Raw genomic sequence first — 24,893 nt, 5'->3', positions numbered from 1 at the left:
AAGCCCAAGCCCGTTTGCTTACTTGCCTAATAGACTTTAATTGAATATTTGCCTGAAAACTGAAAATAAACCTCATGATCTCCCCAGCCCTCCTTTATTTCTCTTTCCTTTCTTTGTTTTGACACCCTAGTCCAGTAACCTAAAAGCTAATTGGTCATCTAGATCTTTTCCTACCATTTGCCAGTCTATCCAAGTTCAATTAATTTTATTCTCCTACCAGCTCTTGAAACTGTCCTATTCTCTCTATTCGCATCACTACAACCCTCATTGAAGCTAGTATCATGGCTCACCTCTGTTTAAGATGCCAATCCCTATGTGGTCTTCCCTGCCACTAATGTTGTATTCCTTTAGAAGTTTTAGCATGAGTTCTGTCAAAGCGAACTTAGTAAGACATGAATATTACCCTGTTATGCCTCTGTTGATATTCATTTGAGAAAGCAGAAAGCAGCCATTGATAATCAGGAGCTGGCTTGGCTTCTTCAGTTAGGACCGAGAGATGCTCGATGAGCTCTATGAGCTCGTGCTCATAGCTAGTCTGTGATGTTGTCCTGTTGAATATGCACAACGACTCCGAATGCCAACACTTAGACAAGACCACTTCATGATTGTGATGGATCAAGACAAAAAATGACCGTTTTATAATCATGTTTCAGTACAGACACAAAAAAAATATCATTGTGAAAGCCATCCCAAGTGACTGCATGTCCCCCATCTTCACTGATAGGACAAATTATGTCGCCTTACTAATCCTAGCTTTAGTCTCTTTACCCTGTTCTTGCCGCCTAGACAAAACCTTTTAAGATACCCAGTCATAGAAGCACTTCTGCTTCCTTACAACATCTCATTACTTCCTTGACCACCCCCTCACCTTACATGTGCACAACTCCGATAAAGTCTTTCTATCTTCTTACAGCCCTACACCTTTCAACTTAACTTTGTTAATCTATAGACATGTTCCTGGTGGCCTTTGGCCGGAAGGCATTGACAGAGTCAGTATTTTCACATTGCCTTTATGAAGGATACCATGATGTAATTCCTTTTTACTTATCCAAACTGATTGCTGGCCATTGTAACATTGATTAGAGTGTGAGTTTCTAGACATTAGGGATGGGAACTTAATTTGGTTTTGTTGTTTGTTTGTTTTGGCTTGGCTTCCTTTGGTTTTGACATGCCAGTGCCTAATATAGGGCCTGGTATTTAACACAACTGATGTTTGACTATAGGAATAAGTGATTTTTTTTTCGGTTCCTCGGGCACATTTTAAGTCAAGCCCTGCTACCAATATGAAGGATATAACAACTTCTGAATAAACATTTGAGTGAATAAATTACTTTTTCTGTCAAAGGGCAAAACTTCATTATAGAATGTTAAGTGAATAGAAAATTAATTGCTTCTAAAGTCAGGGTAGGCCTCTGGGGAATCTGGAACTTACTTTCATATTAATTAGAGAAGATGTCATGAAAAGAGGGGGCTTTTAAAAGATGCTGATAAAGAAGGAGGAAGAGGTCATAGAGTGTTTTTAATCAACTTATTAGAGAATGAGTAAACTTCCCTTCTTTGTATACTTTGCTTAAAACTTAATTATGATTCTTCTTTCTTTATATTATAATACAACTCATTTGCCTTTTATTTTGCACTTGAAGTTACACATTTTAGAATTTTTAATTGCCTGATACCTCCAAGAATTTTTATGTGTTTTTAATATATTTTGAAATTAATGATACATTCCTTATGGAATGGTTCACTGATGTCTTTTTTTTAGCTATTGTATTCTTGAAATTATCTGTACTAGATACTTTAGAATGTGAGTAGCAGCTTCTAAACTTATGCTTATATATTAAATATATATTGACTAAAGTATTTAATACTCTGTTAAGAAAAATCATTTCAAAAGTGTATGTTCTATTATAAAATGGAATTTTAAGATTAAAAATACTGTGTATGTGTATGCGCACACACACATACACATGCGATAAACAGAGATAGGGAAACAGATATACAGAAAAGCTGGATGAGTTTCCTGAGGAAGAAAGATTATAGAAAGATAATAATGTCTAGGGCAGAGATGTTTTCCTGAACAAGGTGATTTCTAAATGGTAGTTTTAGTCATCGGTTCTTAATGCTCGAAGAAGCATTGCTCTTGGCAAGAAGAAAATTGGTGCCCTTCATGAAAGATGTCTCTGTATGGTGTTGAGAAATCTAACTAGAGATACTTGGACTAACAGTGAAGATGAAATGCATAGAACAAAATGGATGTCATGCTTGAAAAGCATTCAGTTGATATTTTGGCCTTGAAAACAAGGGGAAAGCTAATATATAAATGTGTGTGTGTGTGTGTGTGTGTGTGTTTGTGTGTGTATACACACACATATATGTTTACATATCTATCTATCTATCTATCTATCTATCTATGTGTCTGTCTATAGAGAGAAAGTGGAGAGAGAGAAAGTGAGCCATAGAAGAGGAGTAAAGACTGAAGATGGTTAAAAACTAGAAAAATACCTAAGAAAAATATAGTGCCCAAATTTCTGAGACCAATTAACAGTTGTCACTCTTATTCTCTAATGATAAAAAAAAAAAAAACAAAAAAACATTTTGACATGTTAGCCTAGTATGACACGATCTGAAAATGCAGGAACAACTTAATTAGGGTACTTTAAGATATGCTCTTCTCTACCAGCCAACTGGAACACTTGTTTATCTGTTTCTGAGGTCCAAAGAATCCTGGTTAGTACCATAGTCATGAAAAAGTCTCTTTTGTTTAGTGTCAGTTCTACATTTTACAAACTCCAGTATGAGTTTGGATCATGGGTAATGCGTTTTTAGTTTCTTCCTTATGAGATCCGTGTCTCTGTGATCTTGAAATTTCATTCCATTTCTGTGGAACTCAAGCTCTTCTAGGCTGCCAGTTTGCTATTACTTTGGCATGGACTCCATGATGTCTCAGTGAGGATGCCAAAAAAGTTTGCTGAAATTTTGTTTGGTAGACCATCGTTGGAAGTTTACACTCCCTAGTTTTTGCAGTGTGGTATTTTTGCATTACTCTGTAACAAATATTATAAGCATTATGTTGTTTTATTTTCTCTCTTTGTTTTCTTTTCCTCATCCAAGGTAGGATTCTATTAAGTTTTGATTTAATGAATTTTATGTGGTGCTATTTGTCTTCTCTTTGGGTAATTGCTTATTACTGCTATCAGGACTTCATAACAGTCCTGTTGGAAAGCGGGCCAATGTGCCCAATTCCCGATCTAACCTGCATCTTCTAGAAGACTTTCATTTAATCCAGCTTCCCTTTATTGAGCTTGCAGCACTTAACCTCCTAGGCTGGTTCTGCGGTCACTGATTTTGTTCTACATTTACACCTTCATAGAGCATTTTAACGGTGGGGAGGGTGGGAGAGAGAATAATATTCTATATGGAGGCCTTATGCTACAGTAGACCTCACCTTACTATGTGTCTACTATGTACCAGATCCTCTTCTGCGTACTGGACATGACATGAAGAAGGAGGTACACGAGGATACCTGATCTTATATAATTTCTTTTCCAGTGGGGAAGATGAAAATTAAGCAAGATTAATATGCAAAATATATAGACTGTTATTGATAATTGTCCGAGGCAAAAATAAAGGAGGAATGAGGGCTAGGAAGTTGTGTGTGTGTGTAGATAGAGTAGCAATAGCCGGCCTCCCTGAGAAAGTGACCTTTAAGTAAAGATCTAAAAGCAGTGAGTGATTTATAGATACCTGAGATAGGAGCATTTCATGGAGAGGGAAGAGAGAATGGATAGGACTGAGGGAGGAGCCTGCCTAGAGTGTCAGAGAACCACAGAATGTGGCGGAGCTGAAGAATTAGGGTGTTGGGTCACAGCTGCTGAGGTCAGAGAAGTTAAGGAGGTTAATACAAGATGGACCTTGGTTAGGACTTGGGCTTTTATTCAGAGAGGGAAGGGAAGCCACTGGAGAGTTGAGCTGACCTCCATTGTTTCTGGCTTCTTCGGTCTGCTGTGCTGAGAATATACCATCAGAAAGCAAAGATGGAAGTAGAAATACCATTTAGTAGGCTGTTTGGAAACATCCAGACCACTTAGTGATAATGGAGGGTTTTTGTTTGTTTTGTTTTGTTTTGTTTTACTAGTGTGGTAGTAGTGAGCACAGTAACAACATCATTTTCTGGATGTGTTTTGAGGTTAGGGTCAACAGGAGTTTCTGAGGGATTGATTGGATATGGGGTTTGAGAGAAAAAGAACAGTCAGGAAGGATTATAAGCTTTTGGCTTGAAACAACGACGCTCTAGATGTAGCCTCTATACATCTATCCAGGGCAATGTGAAAGAACCGGCACAGGAAATTGGGTAAAGGGAGTGTCCTTGACATAGGAGTAAAACTGTGTACTTGTCATCTAGGAAAGCAAATGAAGAAACATTTTGAAGAAGTATCCTGTGGATCAAATGATGGCATTAAAGCAAGTTGAGAATTGAGAATCAGCCACTGAATGTGGTAGCATGGGGGCTAATGGTGTCATTAATAGGAAGTTTTGATGGCACTGAATAAGGGAACAGGTGTGAGGACCAGTTTCTCTCTTTCTCTCTTTTCTTTTTGTTCTTCTTTCATCTTCTCTTCTGCCATGGGCTCATTTGTACTTTGCAGTGGAGAATTCTGGAGGGCCCCTTTTTCTCTTTGGTGGCACCTGCCTCTTTAAAGTAAGGGTTATGCCTTCCCTTTTCCAGAATCCTGTTTCTCTCTGCACTTTGTGGTGGTCACGTGATTTTGATTTTACTTTTTCTTTGCATTTTACATATATTTCTCTGAGAAAATGAGAGAAGGTAGAAGCATCAGGAACTAGTAATCTGACCTATTTTAACACAGACATTCATATATTTCATTTGAGAAAGAATGAGTATGTGTCTGGATCCAGCAAAAAAGGGAATGTCAGTGCTTTTTATTTAGTAGCCTTCTTTAACACTTTGTGTATGTGGTTACTTGGATTCTTGTCACACCTTTTCATGGGCAAGGTACTCTAATCTACTCTTAGATCAAAATTGATTCCTAAACTTGTTTTTAAAGTTATTCAAATCACCGTTCAGTAGAATGCCCACATGTGGCAGTTTGGGCCATTCTCCGTTTGTGGCATTCCATTTGTTACAGCTTAATTATTTCTAGATTTCCATTTTACTATGCAAGAATTGTCCCAGTTTGGGAGATAAATTATTTGAAGAGCCTCCTTTAATCTTGTCAGAATCCCTGGAGGGTAGGTATCTTTATTGTTATTTTACATAGAAAATATTGAGGCTCAGAAAGGTTGAATCACTTTCCAAATGTCAAACAGCTGGTAAGCAGTGGAGATGGAATTCAAACCATCTGAGAACAGAATGACTCCAAAACTTTTCATTACCTTCTTTACTGTCTCCTTGCTACCCTAAATTTCCTCACTTTTCATCAACCACCTATAGCTAGCTGTGTTTGAAATGAAACGTTTTCTGGACTCTTCACTGTCTTGCTCATACCCCTCAAGGTACATTTGTGCCAATACCTGTCTTTATTTTCCAACATTCCCCTTGAAAGTGATGTTACTTAGGAGAACCCAGATAGCATCTACACACTGACAGATGACGTCGTGGCCATTAAATGCTTCTTTCTCAGACCTATGTCTCTATTTATAACCCGTTACTCAGTTTGTGTATAATAGACATCCGGGATCGGGGTACGGTAATTGAGCCATACACAGAGTGGCCAGTCAGCCTGTAGGCACTCATTGTCCATTCTGAGTGATCAGGAACTCCTTCTGATACCTTGGAGCCCAGACTGCATTGCTGGTTAAATATTTTGAATGTCATCTTTGACTATATCTGAACTATCGGGTAACTTTTGCTGTGAGTTGTGGTTGGATAGGTTCACAGCTGTTTGATTAATTTTCATTGGAATACCCTTGGAAGCAACAAAGTGTGTTTAAAAGAGAGCTGAACTTGTAAATAGATTATCAGCGTTCTAAGATTGGATGTAAAGCCTTCTACTTCTACGATCTTGTATATATGACTTAATCTTGGTGATGCTCCGTTTTCTCTGGTATGAAAGAGGATAAGACACTGCTGGTTCCTTCTATCCTACAGAATTATTATGAAATACGTATGAAATAATGCACATAAACTGCCATTTGGTGTGTGTGCCTCACTTTGCTCTTCTGTCAAACTTTAAGAGCAAGAGTACCTATTCCATAACTTATTCTTTTATTGTGATGGTTATTGTTATTATATGTATATTAGAATAACTAGAATAATGTGATTAACCAAACTAGATATTCAAGCTAGTTACCCCTGAAATAATCAGTTAGAAGTTTTCCTTTCTGTTAGTGATACTAATTGATTATTCAATTAGATGCTTAGAATAAAATGATGATGATCATGACATGTAGAAGGACAGTGATAATTTTTTCATCCCTTATAAAGACAATACAGTGTTCTGATTCTACTCTTTGTATAATTTCATGTTAAAAAAAAAAACAAAAACCAGAACCTCACTGTAGTAAAAATAGAAACTCCTGATAGGAAAGGCTAACTGTAACACTATTTCAGTAGGAGAATACCAGTTTGTTGTTCTTGTTCTCTTGGAGTAAACATATTTTTTTTCTTCTCTCTCTGGCCCCCCTTTTGCTGATGTAGTTCAAATGTGGAACACCCCAGATCCTGCTATAGATCTTGGTAGTTGTGAATGTTATATATTTATTTAGAATGTGCTAATGTTTTCTCTTCTAAAGTTCTCAGAGTCCTTGGCAAATAATAGCATTTACGTTTTAATGGAGAATAAATTTAAAGTACTGAAAACATGTGCCAATAAGCTACTTTCTAAGAACAGAGAATTTAGAAGACAAAAATTGAAAGTTGAGAAAATGGGAATTTTGGAACTTCTTCTAGGTTCTTACCTTTAACCAAAATGCTGTGGCTACTTTATTTTCATGGACTTCTCAATTCTACTAGAAAGTTAGGACCTCCCAGGGTTGTGCAAATACTTGTGTCAACAATTTGATAATGCCTTTGTGAAAATGACTTTCAAGGTAACCCAGAAGTTTCACCTGCTAATTGGTATGGGATCCTGGGAGCATATACTCCCCAAACACCACAATCTGTGTGCTTTGAAATTTTCAAGTAGAATCCAAGATATTAAAATGTGTCTATCACTTTTAGAGTTTCCCTACTGATGACATGAACCTGAATTTTCATTTGCTGCCCTTGACAGTGTAACATAAAAAGTATATTTTCCAGATAGGCTATAAATACTTAAAAAAAAACAAAAACAGAAATGAAGACTGTCCTTTTACAGTATTTTATTTCATTTATTTATTTGGCTAAATATTAATTAGTATTTTGTTTATTAGTTTGTTTTTTTTTTTCCTGATTGGATATATCCTATTGTCTATAGGCTTTTTTTTTTTAAGCATTTTGTCCTCTTGACCTTGTATCCAGTAATCCTATTTCATGAAACTCTTCATAAAATCACTTTTAAAAGCCCTCCATTCATTTGTGGTTATTTCTTTAAACTGGAGAATCTTTTTAAATACTTAAAAATGTATGGATTATAGTATGAGCACTCCCATCATTTGGTGTGCTTGGGAAATAGTCTTGTCTAGAAATAAGATGATTACATCTTTCCCTAAACGTATTTCTGATGTTGCCATAATATCTGTATCTATATTTAGTTGACATACCTTTCTTTTTGTCTTTGTTTGCTTTCAGAGGGAAGACTCTAGATCTGCACTGTGTAATTCCAATTGGCACTTGACACACTGTGGCTTTTTAAATTTAAATTTAATTATATTAGATTAAAAATTAGTTTCCTCAGTCACACTTGCCACCCTTCAAGTGCTCAGTACCCACGTGTGGCTAGTGGCTACTGTACTGGACAGCACAGATGTGTAATATTTTTGTCCTTGAAGAAAATTCTATTGAACAAAGCTCTGCAGAGTGTGCACTTATTGATTTTATGCCTCCCACCTGTGCTCCAGTATTACACCTTGGAATATTTGTTTAAATGCCTAGAGATCTGAATAAAAATTAGAAAAATAGTCTGATGTGGAATAATCTGTCGCAAACTCAAGTGAAATCTTTGTATTATACTATTACTTAGTCACAGGAGTGTGGCTCTAGCTATATGTTAAGTGACTTAAAGTTTGCTTTTTCTGTGAATAGTTCTGTTTTACGACATAAAGCATACTGTTACAGCCTCATTGTTAATGACTATGGTCATGCAGTTCTAATGTATCACATTTTACAATCTGGTATTTTATGTGATCTTAAAAATATCTCTGTAGAGACATTATTAGCTAAATCCAAGGGTATCAAATGCTCCATTTCGTTAATTCAAATAATTGTGTTTTCATTGTTCAAAGGCTAACTCTATGTTGGGAGAAATGAACAAAGGGATTTCGAAAACATTTTGAAACTGAATCTATTTTTCCTTGAAATGGGAGTACTTTGACAGTTTTAGAGAGAAAAATTAACCTGCAGTCTTGTGTTTTGATAAATATGGGTGGGTTTTATTTTGCTAAAATATTCCTGCTGGTACGCTTTTCCCTTTTTATATACTCATAAGACTTTTTTCTTTGATTTTAATACAGAATACATAAGTTATTCAGAGTAACTTCAGTGGTGTGTATTTAAGTATTTAAAAGACAAATTCCATTTTTAATTATCTGTCACTGTATCATTTGATTGTTTCTTACAATTTGCTTTTGTTCCTTTTTTTTTTTTTTTGCAGTTTTATATTACAATGCATCAGAAACTATTATGTAAAAAAAAAAAAGTTCAGAGCAGAAATCTTATTAAAAGTAGTAGCAATTCGGTATGAAAATGGTTTGTGCTTTCATTGTCATTTTGATGATTCTGGTGCCAAGAAACTTGAGAAAGACGTCTTTAGATCCACACGATAAGCTGACAGAGTGAAATATCTTAAGGCTTGAAAGGGCAGGTAGAAGTTATAATTACTGTGTAGCTTCACAATCCTTGTATTGAAATACTCACCTTTGCTATCATGCTGCAGGCCATAGAGCGAGAAAAAGCGGAGAAGTTCAGAAAACTGCAAGATGCCAGCAGATCAGCTCAGGCCCTGGTGGAACAGATGGTGAATGGTAATTACACGGAGTTGATTTAGATAATCTTCTTAGGGATTTGATAAACACATAGGTTCATATTTATCAGCTGAATTATATCAGACAAGCACTTCCTGAATGCAAATTTAAATTGAAGTGGGTTTGTGAGCTTTTTATTATTCTTTCTTAATGCTAAGGAAATTATTAGAGGAAATTCATCTTTGAGTCCAATGGAAGAAAATGGGATGTGCTAGAATATTTTATCAATCTATTGCGGAGAAATCAATTTTAATGCAAATCCTGCTAGCATTTGTCCAAGTAATTTAAGAAAACAAGGTTTGCAGAAATCATGGGGAATGTAAGCAATCCTATACTATGTGGAAACTGATTGTCATCTGATTTTAAGTAATTCTCGCAATATATTTTTCTGAACAGACTAAAATTATGTGTAAGGCCTCATCAGCACACCTTTTGCTAATAATATATTTGACATTTTTTCTGTTGCTTTTTATTTAATTTTTTAGTCCTTTTACAAATGACTCCTCAGGGGAAAGTTTATTTTTTTTAACTTCAGCTGTTTTTGAGTAAGGTAAAAGGGCAAAGCTAACAATTTTTTTTTAAGAATGAATTAAAATTAACTTTTCTGAACAAAATACTAGTTATTGACATCACTTGTGAACAAACCTGTTTGAAATTGCCATTGTTCTGCTACTCTATTCACTTCCAGATAGAAGTAATTTATAAGACTCGGGTATTTTCAGACAAGATTTTTTTTTTTACATATTTCACAGGATATGTTTGTAAGAATATAATAACCAAATGTAACAAATGTTTTGTTTGTTTTTTTTTTTTTTTGTACATGTCAGCTTTTTTGAGAACCTGCCTGCATTCTGGGGCATAATTTTTGTGTATGAATTATTTCTTTGCCTTAATTGCCATGTTGGCATTAAAAAGTTCAGTGATCTTCCTAGGAAATCAATTCATTTTTTTTTCTTTTAATGAGCCCCATGACTGTATTTGGTTAACAATAAAAACAAGCAAACATGACGGCTAAAGATTGGGTTAACAGGTTAATGAATACATAGAAGATGTAAAATACTGAAAGGTTATTGTTTGTATGTATGTTGCTGGGTGCTTTGACTGATGAGTTTGATAACAGCATACTTGTATTAAATGAAATTGTATTATCTAAAAAATGGTTTTGTAGCTGTTAGGCAATTTACCCCAGGAACTATATTATCACTTTTTTTATTTTTATAATCCAATGTAAAGTCTATACCTTTAAATGGTCTCATTTTATAATCACATATCAAGTGTACCTTACCTCGAATCATTATTCAAAACCGTTAAAATTTAGAAATGAAGGGAGTGACTTTTTTGGTAGTTAAAACCACAGATAGGGGGCGCCTGGGTAGCTCGTCGGTTGAGCATTAGACTTCAGCTCGGGTCCTGATCTCACAGTTTGTGGGTTCGAGCCCCACAACAGGCTCTGTGCTGACAGCCCAGAGCCTGGAGCCTGCTTCGAATTCTGTTGTCTCCCTCTCTCCCTCCCCCTCCCCCACTCACACTCTGTCTCTGGCTCTCAAAAAAACAAATAAAGCATTAAAACAATTAAAAAAGAAACACAGATAGGATTAAAAGGATTATATGATTAGTGATGATGTCATTTTCTAGATTAATGCCCTCATAGCTCTAAGTTTTGGAGACCTCAAGAAAAATCCAGACATACATTAGGTCCTTAATAAATACAGATTGGTGAAATTCCTAGCAAAGCAAAGTTAAGGCAGTAATGGAGTTATTTTTGGTTAGAGAATAATAATACTTCTAAGGATATTGGCAACTTGTGAGGAGAACAAAGAGCAGTAAGAGGTAGGGTGTGACGTGTGACATTCCTTACTGGTTGACTTTATTGATCAAATTTTAAGCTTCTTATCTGTTAGGCCAATAAAGATAAGGTCTGACGGTTAGATGATCAGGCCCAAATTTGGGCTGTAGCTAGAGCATAGCTCTTATGCTCCATTATTTCAAACAGTTTATATGATTACTAAAAAGTAGACTCAAAGACTGTAACTTATCTTTCTGTTCCTTTTTGATCTTACACAGAATTAAGTGTAATTCATGATACTTATTTTATGTGATTGTGCAATTGGTGAGTTAAGACAGACACACAAATAAATGCCTGGAACACCTCTCCAGGTATTATTTCATTGGGACTCCTAACCCTAATTTACTTTGGCTCCAGGGGCCTAGAACCAAAAGCTAGAGTTAACTGGTGTGGCTCAGGGAGCTGAAAGTTAAGGTCTGAAATTTACAAGCCCAGAATTTCTTTTCTCACATTTAGGCTGTGGAGTTAAAGTAAAACTCATAACCGTATAAAACACACATATATTCTTACCGTTTTATTTATGGAAAGGAAAATAACCACTGAATCATGGCACTTCATTTATGACCTCACGTAAATGTATATGCCTTTTAACCAGGTACCTTGGCCTCCAAAATAAAGATAAAGACAAGTCATTCTTGTATGATGTTAAAATCTTGTTCACCTGATACAAATATTGATAGTTTGTTTTATTGTGCTCACAACATTTAACATATATAGTGTGAAATATGTATAAAGAATGACATAACTATTTTTAAAAACATTTTATAAATGCTATATTTTCTATGTATACATAGAAAGCTGAATTTTTTTACTTCAGATAATTTACCCCAAGATTACAGTGCTTCTTTAAAGTTCTGGAATGATTTCAGAACTCCTCTTTGAAATTTTTCTTCAGAATGAAAATCGAAGACATGCAAAAAAAGAATCCTCAATACTTATATTTTGCATCAGTTTTGGAACAAAATGGAATGGCACATCAGCTGTATTTCTAAATCCCTTTTGGCCATTTCTAAATATCTACTGAAAGAATGAATTTTTAGCATCACCTAAGAAATGCAGAAAACAAAACCTATCAGTCTTGAAGGCAGTTTCTCAAAGGAAATTAAGAAAAAGGGCGAGTGTCTTAAAATTGTTACAAGTGTAAGGTACCATGATGCCAATATAGAAGTGACTTTGATTTGATGTCACAGAATTTTGTTCAAAATCAGTTTTATGTCTTGAAAACACGATTTCTCGTAACATGTGTTTAGTTTTGCAGGGTCAAGTAGAACTTAGAACCAACTTAAGATAATTTTCATTTTGACTGTATTTTATCAAATGCAAAGACTTATTTGCAGAATATTAAAATACACTTAAATATAGTGTGAATTTTAATATTGTGAGTTTTATACTAGAATGATTTATATTTGGGAAGTATGTACAGATTCAGTAGGAGACTCTTACGAATTTATTTGCAACCTTTTTTTTATACCCAAAAAAGGGAGGTTGAATAAATTATTTGCATACTTTAAGGCTTAGTGGAACATTTTCCTTGAGGATGTCCCACTTCTTTTGTAAGAGTGTGAGTGATGTTCCTGATCCTAATAGGCTGAAAAAAAGAGACTACAGTGCCACTAACAGAGAGAGTGTTAGCTTAAAACTCATGTTTTTAAGGTTTTGACATGGATTTTGGTAGAATTAACTGGTTTATCTATTCCTTGCCTATATTCTTTCTGAACTAACATTAAATTTGTGCTTCTTGTCAACACCATTTGATTGGATAAGTATGGGAGTAATTTGAGAGAGTGTTGGATGGCGAAGAGAAATTCTTTATTAGAGAAGTTTTTTCACACATGTAATTTTTATGAAACTTATTGTCACTCTGGAAGATGGGAATAATAACTTCAGTCTCAAGAAATTGTTGGCTTTCTAGAATTTTAATGAGAGTGACTGGGAGACGAGACTGGGTACCTAGTGATCTAATTATGTTTCCTGCAGCTGTGTTATACCGAGAAGGAGGGCTTCCAAATTTGTATTTATTTCATTTTTTTTCATGGATACAATGTAACCTTCTTTAAGTTTTTTAAAATAATTTTTCGTGTAAATACAAAATTGGTATAAAATGATTAAAATTTTAGAAAATTTAACAACTAAATATGGTAAAGAATCTTGCTACACTATCATTACTATTGATTATTAGTTAAGGAATCCCAATTTCCTAAGATTTATGTCAAACAGTTTTTTTTTAAACTGATCTGCTTACTTGAGAGCCAAAGCTTTGCAGTGTATGAGTGAGATGATAGGATTTCAGGACATTCTAGAATATTTTTATATCTAAACATTTGCTTACTTTGTTTCTACCTATTTAGATTAGACTTTATTCTTAATTTTGTTTGTAAAATAATGTTCTTGCATCTCTGTTTGTTCTCCTTAGCAGCCAGGTATTTAAAAAAATGCCTGGCTTAGATAAATTGTTTTCCTTTATTATTAATAAAACTACCAAGAAAATACTTACATCAAACCATTTATTTGAAAGCACACGTAAACATAGCTCAGTTTCCCCACCTTTATATTTCCCGCATAAAATTGTTTGACTACAATATGCAGAGGAGATACTGTGATATAATTATCTAATAGGGTTAGTGATGTTTTCTACCTTGAACTGAGCTTCACTTTCAATTTCTAATTGTAGTTTTCTGTATGTTAATTAAGAGTCTGAAGACAATCACATTAAGGAAACGTTTAAATAAAAGTAGTAATTATTAGTATATTAGACTAGAAGAATATCTCAAAACGATCATCCCTTGAGTGTTAGATTATAGTGTATAAAATAATACCTAATAGTAAGTTGGCTAAGGATTGTAATTAAATAGTACAGACCGATAACAGAGACAAGAACACCTCTTATCTTAATATTAACTATGTAACTGTATTTTTAGTATTTTGGTTTGTAGTTCATTATGTACTTCATATACATGATGTCTTTTGAGTTTGGGCAACAAAATTTTGTTAGATGGATAAGGACACGGATTGTATGTAGTTGGACTGGCTCATCTCAAAGCCAGACCTCTCATTAGCTTCTCTTCACATCGTTGTGAAGGATTTTCAGTGACAATAACTCTTCTAATTATATTGTTTAATAGGAAGACATTTCACGACTGGTCTGTGTAACCATGGGGCCTGGAAACAGTACTGTCTGCAATAGTCCAGCCCCTCCATCGTAAATGAATAGCTTTCCACAGTTGCACCCATTTTCTCCTCTCTTATCCTCCTTACTCTCTCCTTGGTTCTGGGTAGTTTGATTTATGTCTCCTGTTTTTTTTTTTTTTTTTAAGTATTGCTTGGGTAATGGTCTCCACAGACTTCATACTCAATAAATGTTCTTAATTGAGTGGCACATTATTCTTTTTTTTTTCTTTTTTTTTTCTTATTTTTTAAAAATATATGAAATTTATTGTCAAATTGGTCTCCATACAACACCCAGTGCTTATCCCAACAGGGAATGGCACATTATTCTTTGATTCCAATCTCCAGGGGAAAAGACTTCTTGCTGTGTATGTGTGTGTGTGTGTGTGTGTGTGTGTCTGTGTGTGTGTGTATGAGAGAGAGAGAAGGAAAGGGAGAAGGTCACAGCGGTCACAGTTTTTGGAGAAAATTAGTCACGAAAACAAATATAAGTAGGAATCTGGCCTTTGTCTCATAATTCAGTGATGTTTAAAAATAGGAAAAATTGAAGAAAGAGCTCAAGTGGTAATTTATGCATTATATTCATGAGGGATATAAATTTATATAAACCTACTAATTTTTAAAAGCTATTTAAAAAATGATACAGCAATTGTATACAAGTGAGTGTGGCCAAAGAAACCTCTAGAATTTAGTCTACACTACTCAAGCCTTATTTTCATGGACTCAGTAAGTTTCTATTACATTTTAGGCGGTTACGTTGGATGCCAAATTGACTTCTAATGACCCTTACCTAATATTCAATAAAAATTGGAGTCTATTAGAAACTTTATTTTAAGTTTTCATCCTAAATATTCTTCTAATTCAAGAGCTCTGAAAACACAGGTTTTGCATTATTCTACCCTGGCTTCATGGCTAATGATGAATATACTTGATGAGGAATACTTCACTTTAAGTGGCAGTTCTGAAGTACTTGCATGGAAGGTGGTGCACAATTAAAATTATTCTAACAGTCTGTTATGCACTGTACACAAGTAATAAAATTAATGGATGCACTTGAAGTAATGATCCATTTCCTCTGGGTGCAATATATTTATTCATGGACTATTTCAGGGGTTGTTTAGAATATGAGATGTGAATGGATTATGATCCATTATCCCTGAGATTCTAATGTGCTACTAAAAAATGGATTCCATAAGTATTGTTCATAATGCCTGGTGAGTTAGTGTTTGTATTCTTAAGTAGCTAACAAAAATTTAGAAAAACAGATGGTCAAATGATTGATGCTTAAAACTTTTCAGATATTTACACCTAAAAACTGTCATAAAACTGTAAATTTTCAGTTGAGTTAAGGAGCATGTAATTCTTTGAAATACACATAAAGCAGTTATGTAGAATAGTATAATTATTCATATGCAAGTATTCGCTTGAAAAAACAGTATCCTTATTTATTCTACACAAATTTTAAGGAACTTTCTTATAATAGATAGCTGATTAATTCATGAAGGTGAAATAATGGGTTTTATAGTTTTAGTTACAGAGAGATACGTGAAGTGATGTGCCATGTGACCGTGCTTTTGATCCTTCCCCCAAGTAGTTTAAAGCAAACTGGAAGCAAAAGAGACCATGTGCATGTTTGTGTTTGGTTTTTTGTGTCTGTGGGTATCACTTGATATTCATATTCATATTCATATGAAGTAAGCTATTGATTTAGTATTGTGTGAGTTCACAAGTACACTGTATTTGTTCCTTACCTAGTCTAAGCTGAGTTTAGAGTTTAGAAGGACAGATTACACTCTTGTTGAGCAGGAAGTATATTCACACGTGAATTAATACAACATTTACATGCAAATCCTTCATGATATATCTTATTCTCTGTGATCAGCATCATATCTTTGCCAGTGACATGTAGGAATTTCTGGGTTGTTTTTTGTTTTCATTTTTGGTATGGTTGCCCCTTAGAACATGAATTGAAAGTGATTATAGATATATGACCAAATGTGCCAAGCTTTGCTAATAAACTCAGGAATTTATCACTGGTTGATATGATTTCTTTGAAAAGTTTCGACATATATTTTTATATCCCATATTAGTGTCATATTATATAAACTTAGCACTAACTTTTTAAAATATTAGTCATTAATTTTTTTAAAAATGACCCCTTTGCAGTCATTAAAAAGACCCCCACTGGGGCATTAAAAAGTCGGTTGGGTGTTAGACTTCTGCTGAGATCATGATCTCACAGTTCGTGGGTTCGAGCACCACATCAGGCTCTGTGCCGACAGCTCAGAGCCTAGAGCCTGCTTCAGATTCTTTGTCTCCCTTTCTCTCTGCCCTTCCCCCTCTCATGCTCTCTCTCTCCCTTTGTCTCAAAAATCAACATATAAACATTAAAAAAAAAAAGACCCCCACTATCACCAATGTCAACATTTGAAAGATATGATTTCTTTTTTTTAATTTTATTTAATTAATTAATTTATTTATTTACTTTTTGAGAGAGAGAGAGAGAGAGAGAGAGAGAGAGAGAGAGAGAGGAAAAGAGAGAATCCCAAGCAGGGTCCATGCTCATTGCGGAACCCGATGTGCGGCTCAGTCTCACAACTATGAGATTGAGACCTGAGCTAAAATCAAGAGTTGGATGCTAAACCGACTGAGCCACCCAGATGCCCCAGGATATAATTTATTTTTATTGTTGTTAGCTACATGGTATTTTCTGTAATTTTGACCAATATTTATCGGTTGCCTGGCATATGTCAGACTTTGTGTAACTTCTTCACACACGTTAACTCAGAACCCTCATAGGTATCCTATGAGGTCAGTTCTCTTTTAGCCTCATTTCATAGATGAGAAAAATGAGATCCAATGAGACCAAATAATTGAACCTAGTTTACTCATTTAGTAAAAGGATTCAAATCTGAACTTGGTTCTGCCTAATATCAGAGCTATTACTGTGAATTTCTAGAACTTTGTTTACCCTCACCATTTATCCTAATAGGGAGAGCCTTCTGTCACCTATCGTTGTATTTTAATTTACGTTTATTCAGTTATAAAAAGCAGTATGTTAATGAGTAAGGAACTATAGATTTCATAATGGATTTGTACAAAATTTGCTGTTTCATTTATTTTCATTCCTTTTACAGTGATGTTTACCATCTGGATATTTTTTTGGCATGACATATTGAGCCGATAGTTTTGGGTGATGATCAACAAGGACACATTAAATTCTATCCCTAGATTTTAATATATACCACAGGACCTATGGGTAATTCATTACAGTTAGGTTTATATTTTTCTGATTCAATTAACATCTATTACTTATATTGAAAATTAACTTAATTTTTTCATTTGAGAAGGAGTTTTCATATGATTGACCTCTCTCAGGGACAATGAGATATTTCTCTGTGTATTTCCTTGTAATTTAGACCATGTAGCATCAGTTCATCAGTACCTTTAGCATGTCTTACCTGCCTATCTTGGAATTGGACCACCCTGGTGGTCTTCTCAGTGCTTATTCAGCTTTACCATATGCTGAAATCATTTCCTCTAAACATCATTTATTATATACATTGCATGTTTTTGAATCATTATCTAACATAATATAAAATTTCTCCCGTGTATATTTTTAAATCATTCTCTTTCATTTTCCAACAATAATGTTAGCATTTTATCATATTATTATATTTTTTTTTAATGTTTTTTATTCATTTTTGAGACAGAGAGAGACAGAGCATGAGCAGGGGAGGGGCAGAGAGAGAGGGAGACACAGAATCCACAGCGGGCTCCAGGCTCTGAGATGTCAGCACAGAGTCCGATGCGGGGCTCGAACTCACAGACTGTGAGATCATGACCTGAGCTGAAGCCGGACACTTAACCGACTGAGCCACCCAGGTGCCCCAATCATATTATTTTTTTATCTGAGTTGCCTAGATGACCACAGTTTTGGATTCTTCACTGACGTTTTGTAACAAACATGATTATTTTTTTTTAATTTTTTTTAAATATTTATTTACTTTTGAGAGAGAGACAGCGTGTGAGCAGGGGAATGGCGGAGAGAGAGGGAGACACAGAATCCGAAGCAGGCTCCAGGCTCCGAGCTGTCAGCACAGAGCCCGACGCAGGGCTCGAACTCACAAACCATGAGATCATGATCTGAGCTGAAGTTGGATGTTCAACTGACTGAGCCACCCAGGCGCCCCAACAAACATGATTATTTTATAACTACAGTTACTTCATGGCATCTCTAAAGCATATTTTGGTATAATTCTTGGTCACTGCTCAAAACCAAATTTTCACAAACAGTATATCACACAAAACATCCAGATTTCTCAACAAGGCCACTTGCTTCCTTAACTATTAGGAGAGTATTAGAAGAATATTTAGCTTGTACAAACCTTTTATAGTTGTATATATGGGGATATGCATATTTTATCTTTTTACACTTTATCTTAAAGTTATTTTTCTTACAAAATCTATCATCCAAAGAAGGAAGAAAAGATTGTTGCCAATAATATTTGCAAAGTTTGTGTTCTCCAGTGTCTTATCAAAAGTGAGGTTTCAAATGCATTGAGAGATGTGGTTTGGTGTGTGTGTGTGTGTGTGTGTGTGTGTGTGCGTGCATGTGAGTGAGTGTGTAAGAACACCTAACTTTTGTCAGTTAACTATGGAGAGTGATTTTTTGTAACAGCATTACATGATGTTGCTACTCTTTCATGATATGTATAGGATAATATATACTTGGATTGATATTAGTCATCACATATCACATTATGACAAAACTTACATAAGATAGTATATATTGGGGTGTCTGGGTGGCTCAGTCAGTTAAACATCTGACTCTTGATTTCAGCTCAGGTTGTGATCATACACTTTGTGGGATCGAGCCCTGTGTTGGGCTCTGTACTTACAGTGTGGAGCCTGCTTGATATTCTCTCGCTCTCTCTCTCTCTGACCCTATTCTGCTCACACACTCTCTTTCTCTTAAAATAAATAAATAAAACATTAAGAAATGATAGTATATATTAAAACACAGTGAATTCCTAACACATAGTAGAGTGATAATGATGTTTTTATGTTTCCCGTTTGACTTGGATAGATTTTTTTCTGCTTTAGTTTTGCTATAGATGATTTTAAAATTTTCAGATCACCTTCCATATTTGTAAATGATATGTAAGTAATAGTATTTTTTCATATTAGATTTTTTTTTAGTGGTTGTTTCAATTTTTTGGACCCATGGAAAATCTGCTTATTTCTGGCTTTTATAGAAGAATCAGAGAATTACTGCTTTTTGATGAATTTTCTTTTTTTTTTTTTGTTTGAAAATCCAAGTAACATTTTGGCTAATACCCAAACCATTTAAAAAATACAAATGTTAGTGTTTCACTGTACATTTTAATAGCATACATGGTATTTAACAATTATTTGGAATCCTCCAAAACATTTTTTTGTCCATGATCAGTCTTCCAGCCACCTTCAGAGCTTTGACCATTTTTGTTTTTATTTAAATATATTCTACTTCTCTACATCTTATGTGTCATTATTTATTACTTTATTACATTCATACTCTTGATAAGATGCATCTCTAATAAGTTACAATCAGTAATCAGAAATCATTGGTACTTGTGTTTCTTGATCAGTAAATAAATGATTTGTTTAAAATCCCTAATATGATGAATACTTTAAAACTTGAGACACATTGGTTTTCAGCTAATGTCATACAGTCTGGGGCTTCAGTGGATATATTTTAAAAATCTTCTTTCTAGAGGGTGTTAATGCTGACAGCATCAAACAAGCCTCAGAACAACTGAACAGCCGGTGGATAGAGTTCTGCCAATTGCTAAGTGAGAGACTTAACTGGCTGGAGTATCAGAACAACATCATCGCTTTCTATAATCAGCTACAACAATTGGAGCAGATGACAACTACTGCTGAAAACTGGTTGAAAACCCAACCTACCACCACATCAGAGCCAACAGCAATCAAAAGCCAGTTGAAAATTTGTAAGGTAAGATTCTTTCCTCCTATTTGGATCATGATCAATAGGAATTTCTTGGCAGTTTCCAGAAGAAGAGTAAATTATTTAGTAAAAAACTTACCCATTGAAGGATTTAAACACAATAAGGATAAAAATATAAGTGAGGAAAATGAGTTTAAATAGATAATGCATGATGTCTCGATCCTAAAAAAAATGTATTTAGAGTACTCACACATGGCTAATTGATTTTGTCAGTTTGCAGAATGGTGAGGCAGTTTTGGAGTATGGAAGCAACACATATCCTAGGAGAAATGGCCAATAACTGGGAGATCTTTTTTTATGGCAACTCATGTGCTAAAAGCAAAACTCAGTCATATGTTGAAAAAGTGGAATCCACACAAACACAAAAAGTTGATATATAATTGGATGTATAGGGAAATTCTTTAAAACTGACAGTTCTCTCAAATTAGGATAATTTGAGGAAGGTTTCTTTACCAACATACTTAGCCATGGTGCTTGGAGTATAGAGGAACCATAAAGGATAGTACAGTAACCTGGCGTCAGAGTTGTAACCATTCTCAGGACAGAAATGATTTAGAGAAGTTACAGAAACCTAGAAGGAAGGAGTTGGACACCTATTGTAAAGATAGCCTTAAGAGCCAGCCCAAGTGCCATGCCAGGAATGGAGCCAGAACAAAAAACATGTTACTTCACTGTCCTCCATGACTCCATAATCTTAATCCAGACAGGGCTCCACACTGGCTAAACTTAATCAGAAGGCAGATTACAAAGAGCTGTAGTCTATAATTGTCTTTCCTCTGAGTCCTAGAAGTGGACAATGGATCTGGAGGCCAAACAACGTATAACTGGCACCAAAGAACTGGAGAAAGAGATTAAACGAAAATGTCGGCTAATGTTAGGAAACCAGAGTTATACCGTAATGAAAATAACTTGAACTTTTTTCCCGTGGTTATTATGATCTGAGTAATTTTCTTGGGATATGGGATAGATGAAAAGGTTTCTAGAATGAATCTTGATGATAGACTGAGATGGCCAGGTTTAATATAAGAAGCAGTGAATGAGGATCAATTTGCATACTTTGAAAAGGATGGTTTAAAGAATGGAAAACTGGAAATGGAAAGGTGACAGGGTTTGTTTGGAGGTGTTGTTGAACCCAGGAAGTGACGGGAAATTCAGAGCTAGTATGAAGTAAAAACAGTTGAAGGACTTGATGATTCTTCTTCATATATTGGACCTACAACTTTACTAGGAAATGATTAAACACAGGAAATACATTTTTAGATAAAGAATATAGGACAGAAAGACATTTAGCTTTTTTATGCAAATAAGTAAATCTAGGGAATTTTTATACTTAAACACATTTTGCTGTTAATAGAAATCATGAATCTTTACAGTGGAATACTCCACCAAATTATTTCTTGCAATAAAATCTGATGCTATTACCTTAACCTGTTTCTTGAGATTCAGATACAAAAAAATAACCATAAAATGTACAAGGAACTGGAAAAGGGCTATTCTGAATGCTGGCCATAGATGGGTGAGGGGTGGAGAAAAGATGAAAGATGAAGGGTAAAAGACAGGCTCAGAGGAGACAAGCAAGGACTCTAAGCGCCTGCTAGGACCTTGGTCTTTATCCAAGGAGCAAATCGAGATCATTGGTGGTTACAAATCTTAAATATTGTCTCCAGGTTAAGGAAGTCATCCTAAGTGAAATTATTTCTTTTTTCTGCATTCATCCACAAGGTTCCAAACTCCTTCTCTATGCACCTTTGGTTTCTCTTAATTTGATGAATCACCTTAGGTAAAATATTGAGCAGGATAAGCTCAATGTCATTCACACAACAGTTAAAATTATACTATTTGGCTGTGATTAATGATAGTTGAATAAATGATTCTATCTTGTTTGCCAGTGCATTCTGTTACTTGGAGATGTTTTCTAAGATCAGACTGCAGTACTAGCTCCAAATATAATGCTTACAAGAACTGGTTCTTAATTTGTTGGGGGTTAGAGAGCCCTTTGGGAATTGCAAGACATCCATGGACCCTTTCCCAAGAAAAATAAAAAAGTTTTTCCATCAGATAAACACAAAATTTTAAAGGATAAGCAGTCTCAGGGAAGATGTCTTACTCAGGAGGACTCACCAGATTAAGGCCCTTTTTATGAGAATAATAAGTAATTGTTAACATCTTTTAAATGTTAAATATTTCAGGTCAAAATGATCTCTCCTATGATTTACTCTGAGAACTTTAAGGTCTCAACTGAACAGTTGCCCAAATGTTTTATTAGTTTCAAAGTCCCTTTGTTTTGCAGAACACGCTTTACTATACTGTAGGCTCCTTCGATAGCCCCCTAAACAGGAAGAATGAAGGCCCTCCATCTGGCCAAATGTAAATCAGGTTCTTAAATGTTTCACAGCAGATGCCAATGCTGCCATTTGTAAGCCAAGTGTACAAAGTGCATGCCTTCAGTTCTATAATCAAAAACACAGAGTATTACCCTTTATCTCTTGACCTATTCATCCATGGATATGATATGCGCCTGCCTTCTAGCCCTTGATTGAGAGGCTTTATACTGGAATGGAAGAGATGAGTCCCCTCCCCATTTATATAAATGGCTTTCATCTTCACCTACCAAAAGAATTTGATTGTCAGAGATTAACCTACCTGAATCAACGCTTACTGTTAAAACCACGTGACAATATTCCTTTGAAAGTTATCTTTGTATCTTCTAAAAATCAGAACAAGTGACAGCGCCCATTAGAGAGTCTTGCAACTATGAAAGGATCTTTGTGGTAAATTTATCTTACTCAATCCTAATAAAAAAAGTTACTTTCTCCAAAACAATGTGAATGCCTCCAAAAAATAACAACTTTTTCTTTTTTTTTTCCTTTTCATTTTGACTTCCAGGAAGCTCAGATTTATATTTAGTTCATAATTACTGTAATTCTTTTTATTTTCCCCTCCTTCTAATTGTCTTGTGATCAAAATTTCAAATTTTAATTGTCGTGTTTCTTACATTTTAAATGGTACGCAATCCTGAAGTATTTTTTTCTAAAGGTAGCATGGGTGAGAATTATAAGTAAGCAACCATGGTAATAATACTTAAATAAAGAACATTTGGAAATTCTGTTTGAATTCAGATTTTATATATATATACACACACATATATATATACACACATATGCATTTATACACATATACACACATATACATATATACATATATATACACATATACATATATACATATATATATCAAAATTCATTGTGTTTTACAATGACATCATATCTGAATTTGGACTGGCCACATTTCAGGTGTTCAGTAGCCACATATAACTAGTGGCTACTGTATTACACAGCACAGTGGTGTGTCCATGTGACTTTATCACACAAACGGGGGGTACTCTTTGAGAGTGAAAGGGGGTATTATTAACAATTATGGTAGGATGGGGTGCCTGGGTGGCTCGGTCGGTTAAGCGGCCGACTTCGGCTCAGGTCATGATCTCACGGTTTATGAGCTCGAGCCCCGCGTCGGGCTCTGTGCTGACAGCTCACAGCCTGGAGCCGGCTTCACATTCTCTGCCTCTCCCTGTCTCTGTCCTCCCTTGCTTGTGCCCTGTCTCTCTGTCTTTCTCAAAAATAAATAAATATGAAAAACAAAAAAGCAATTATGCCAGGACAAGAAAAGAAAAGCAGAGCAAACTCTCACCCTAATTGAAACAATGGTCATTGCCTGTTCAGTCAGGAGAAGTAATGAGACCAAATAAGAGATCATTTCAGACATAAATATTTGTGTGTTTATATAAGTATTACATAGATTATAGAATCTAGGTGATAGCAGTATATAAAGATATATTCGTAATTTAATGTAGTAGGTATGTATGTAGATATGTCTAATTTATAGTCTTCACAAGTGAATTTAAAGAAAACTGTTTGTTAAACACGCTTAGAATTTGAAGCAAAGGGACATAATTTTGAGATAAGAGGGGTGCAGAGGACATTCACGCCTGATTTATTGAAAGGATATAAGGCCATTCATAGTACTTTTCAAGTATATATTCATGCCCATTAATGCTGTAAATGATGTCCTTTTGAAATTTAAAGACAGTTATATACGATGCTATCTATGGAATGAAGAGCCAAGGTATTCTTAAATTGATGCCCTGAGCTAGAGACTTGCCTAAACTGTCCTGGATACTTCTTATCAATTTTTTGATAAGGGCATTAAGCTAAGCTTGCATCGCTGCCTTTTAACACCTTTCTTTGCACAAATGTAATCTATGCAAAGTAAAAGTTGTATTTATTTTAATGCTCTATATTATGGTACAGGATGAAGTCAACCGGCTTTCAGTTCTTCAGCCTCAAATCGAGCGATTAAAAATTCAAAGCATAGCCCTGAAAGAGAAAGGACAAGGGCCAGTGTTCCTGGATGCAGACTTTGTGGCCTTTACAAATCATTTTAACCAAGTCTTTGCTGATGTGCAGGCCAGAGAAAAAGAGCTACAGACAAGTAAGTAAAAATACTTGAAATGGCTGACTTGATATTTCCCTAATTTGGTACTTGTTGGAAAAAGAGAAGGTGCTGACGTGAAAGAATAATTTCTGTCAAAGGAATCCATCGTCCCTACAGTCTGTAGTAACAAGTAATAAGATACTGTTGTTGGAAAACATATGTATTATATTTCCATTTCTCCCCCTCACCTACCATAATAATTTCATGACTTTGAGGAACAAATAAAATATATGTTTTATATAGGCATTAATATCTCCTTGGTGG

At 35.0% G+C, this 24,893-nt stretch overlaps 1 protein-coding gene across 16 annotated transcripts in view; it reads left to right on the top strand.

The window, feature by feature from the left end:
- DMD (dystrophin) overlaps positions 1–24,893 on the top strand; it is a 2,138,536-nt gene that overhangs the window by 787,310 nt on the left and 1,326,333 nt on the right. For all 16 annotated transcript variants that reach the window (XM_058713880.1, XM_058713888.1, XM_058713887.1 and 13 more), the window contains 3 exons: positions 9,030–9,117; positions 19,885–20,126; positions 24,446–24,626. In XM_058713880.1, coding sequence (XP_058569863.1) covers positions 9,030–9,117; positions 19,885–20,126; positions 24,446–24,626 — 511 coding nt within the window. The remainder of the gene's footprint in view (positions 1–9,029; positions 9,118–19,884; positions 20,127–24,445; positions 24,627–24,893) is intronic.

Source organism: Neofelis nebulosa, chromosome X, assembly GCF_028018385.1.
Source record: "Neofelis nebulosa isolate mNeoNeb1 chromosome X, mNeoNeb1.pri, whole genome shotgun sequence".
Taxonomy (NCBI): Eukaryota; Metazoa; Chordata; class Mammalia; order Carnivora; family Felidae; genus Neofelis; species Neofelis nebulosa.
The sequence above is the reverse complement of the archived record's forward strand: the minus strand, read 5'-3'. Positions and strand labels throughout refer to the sequence as shown.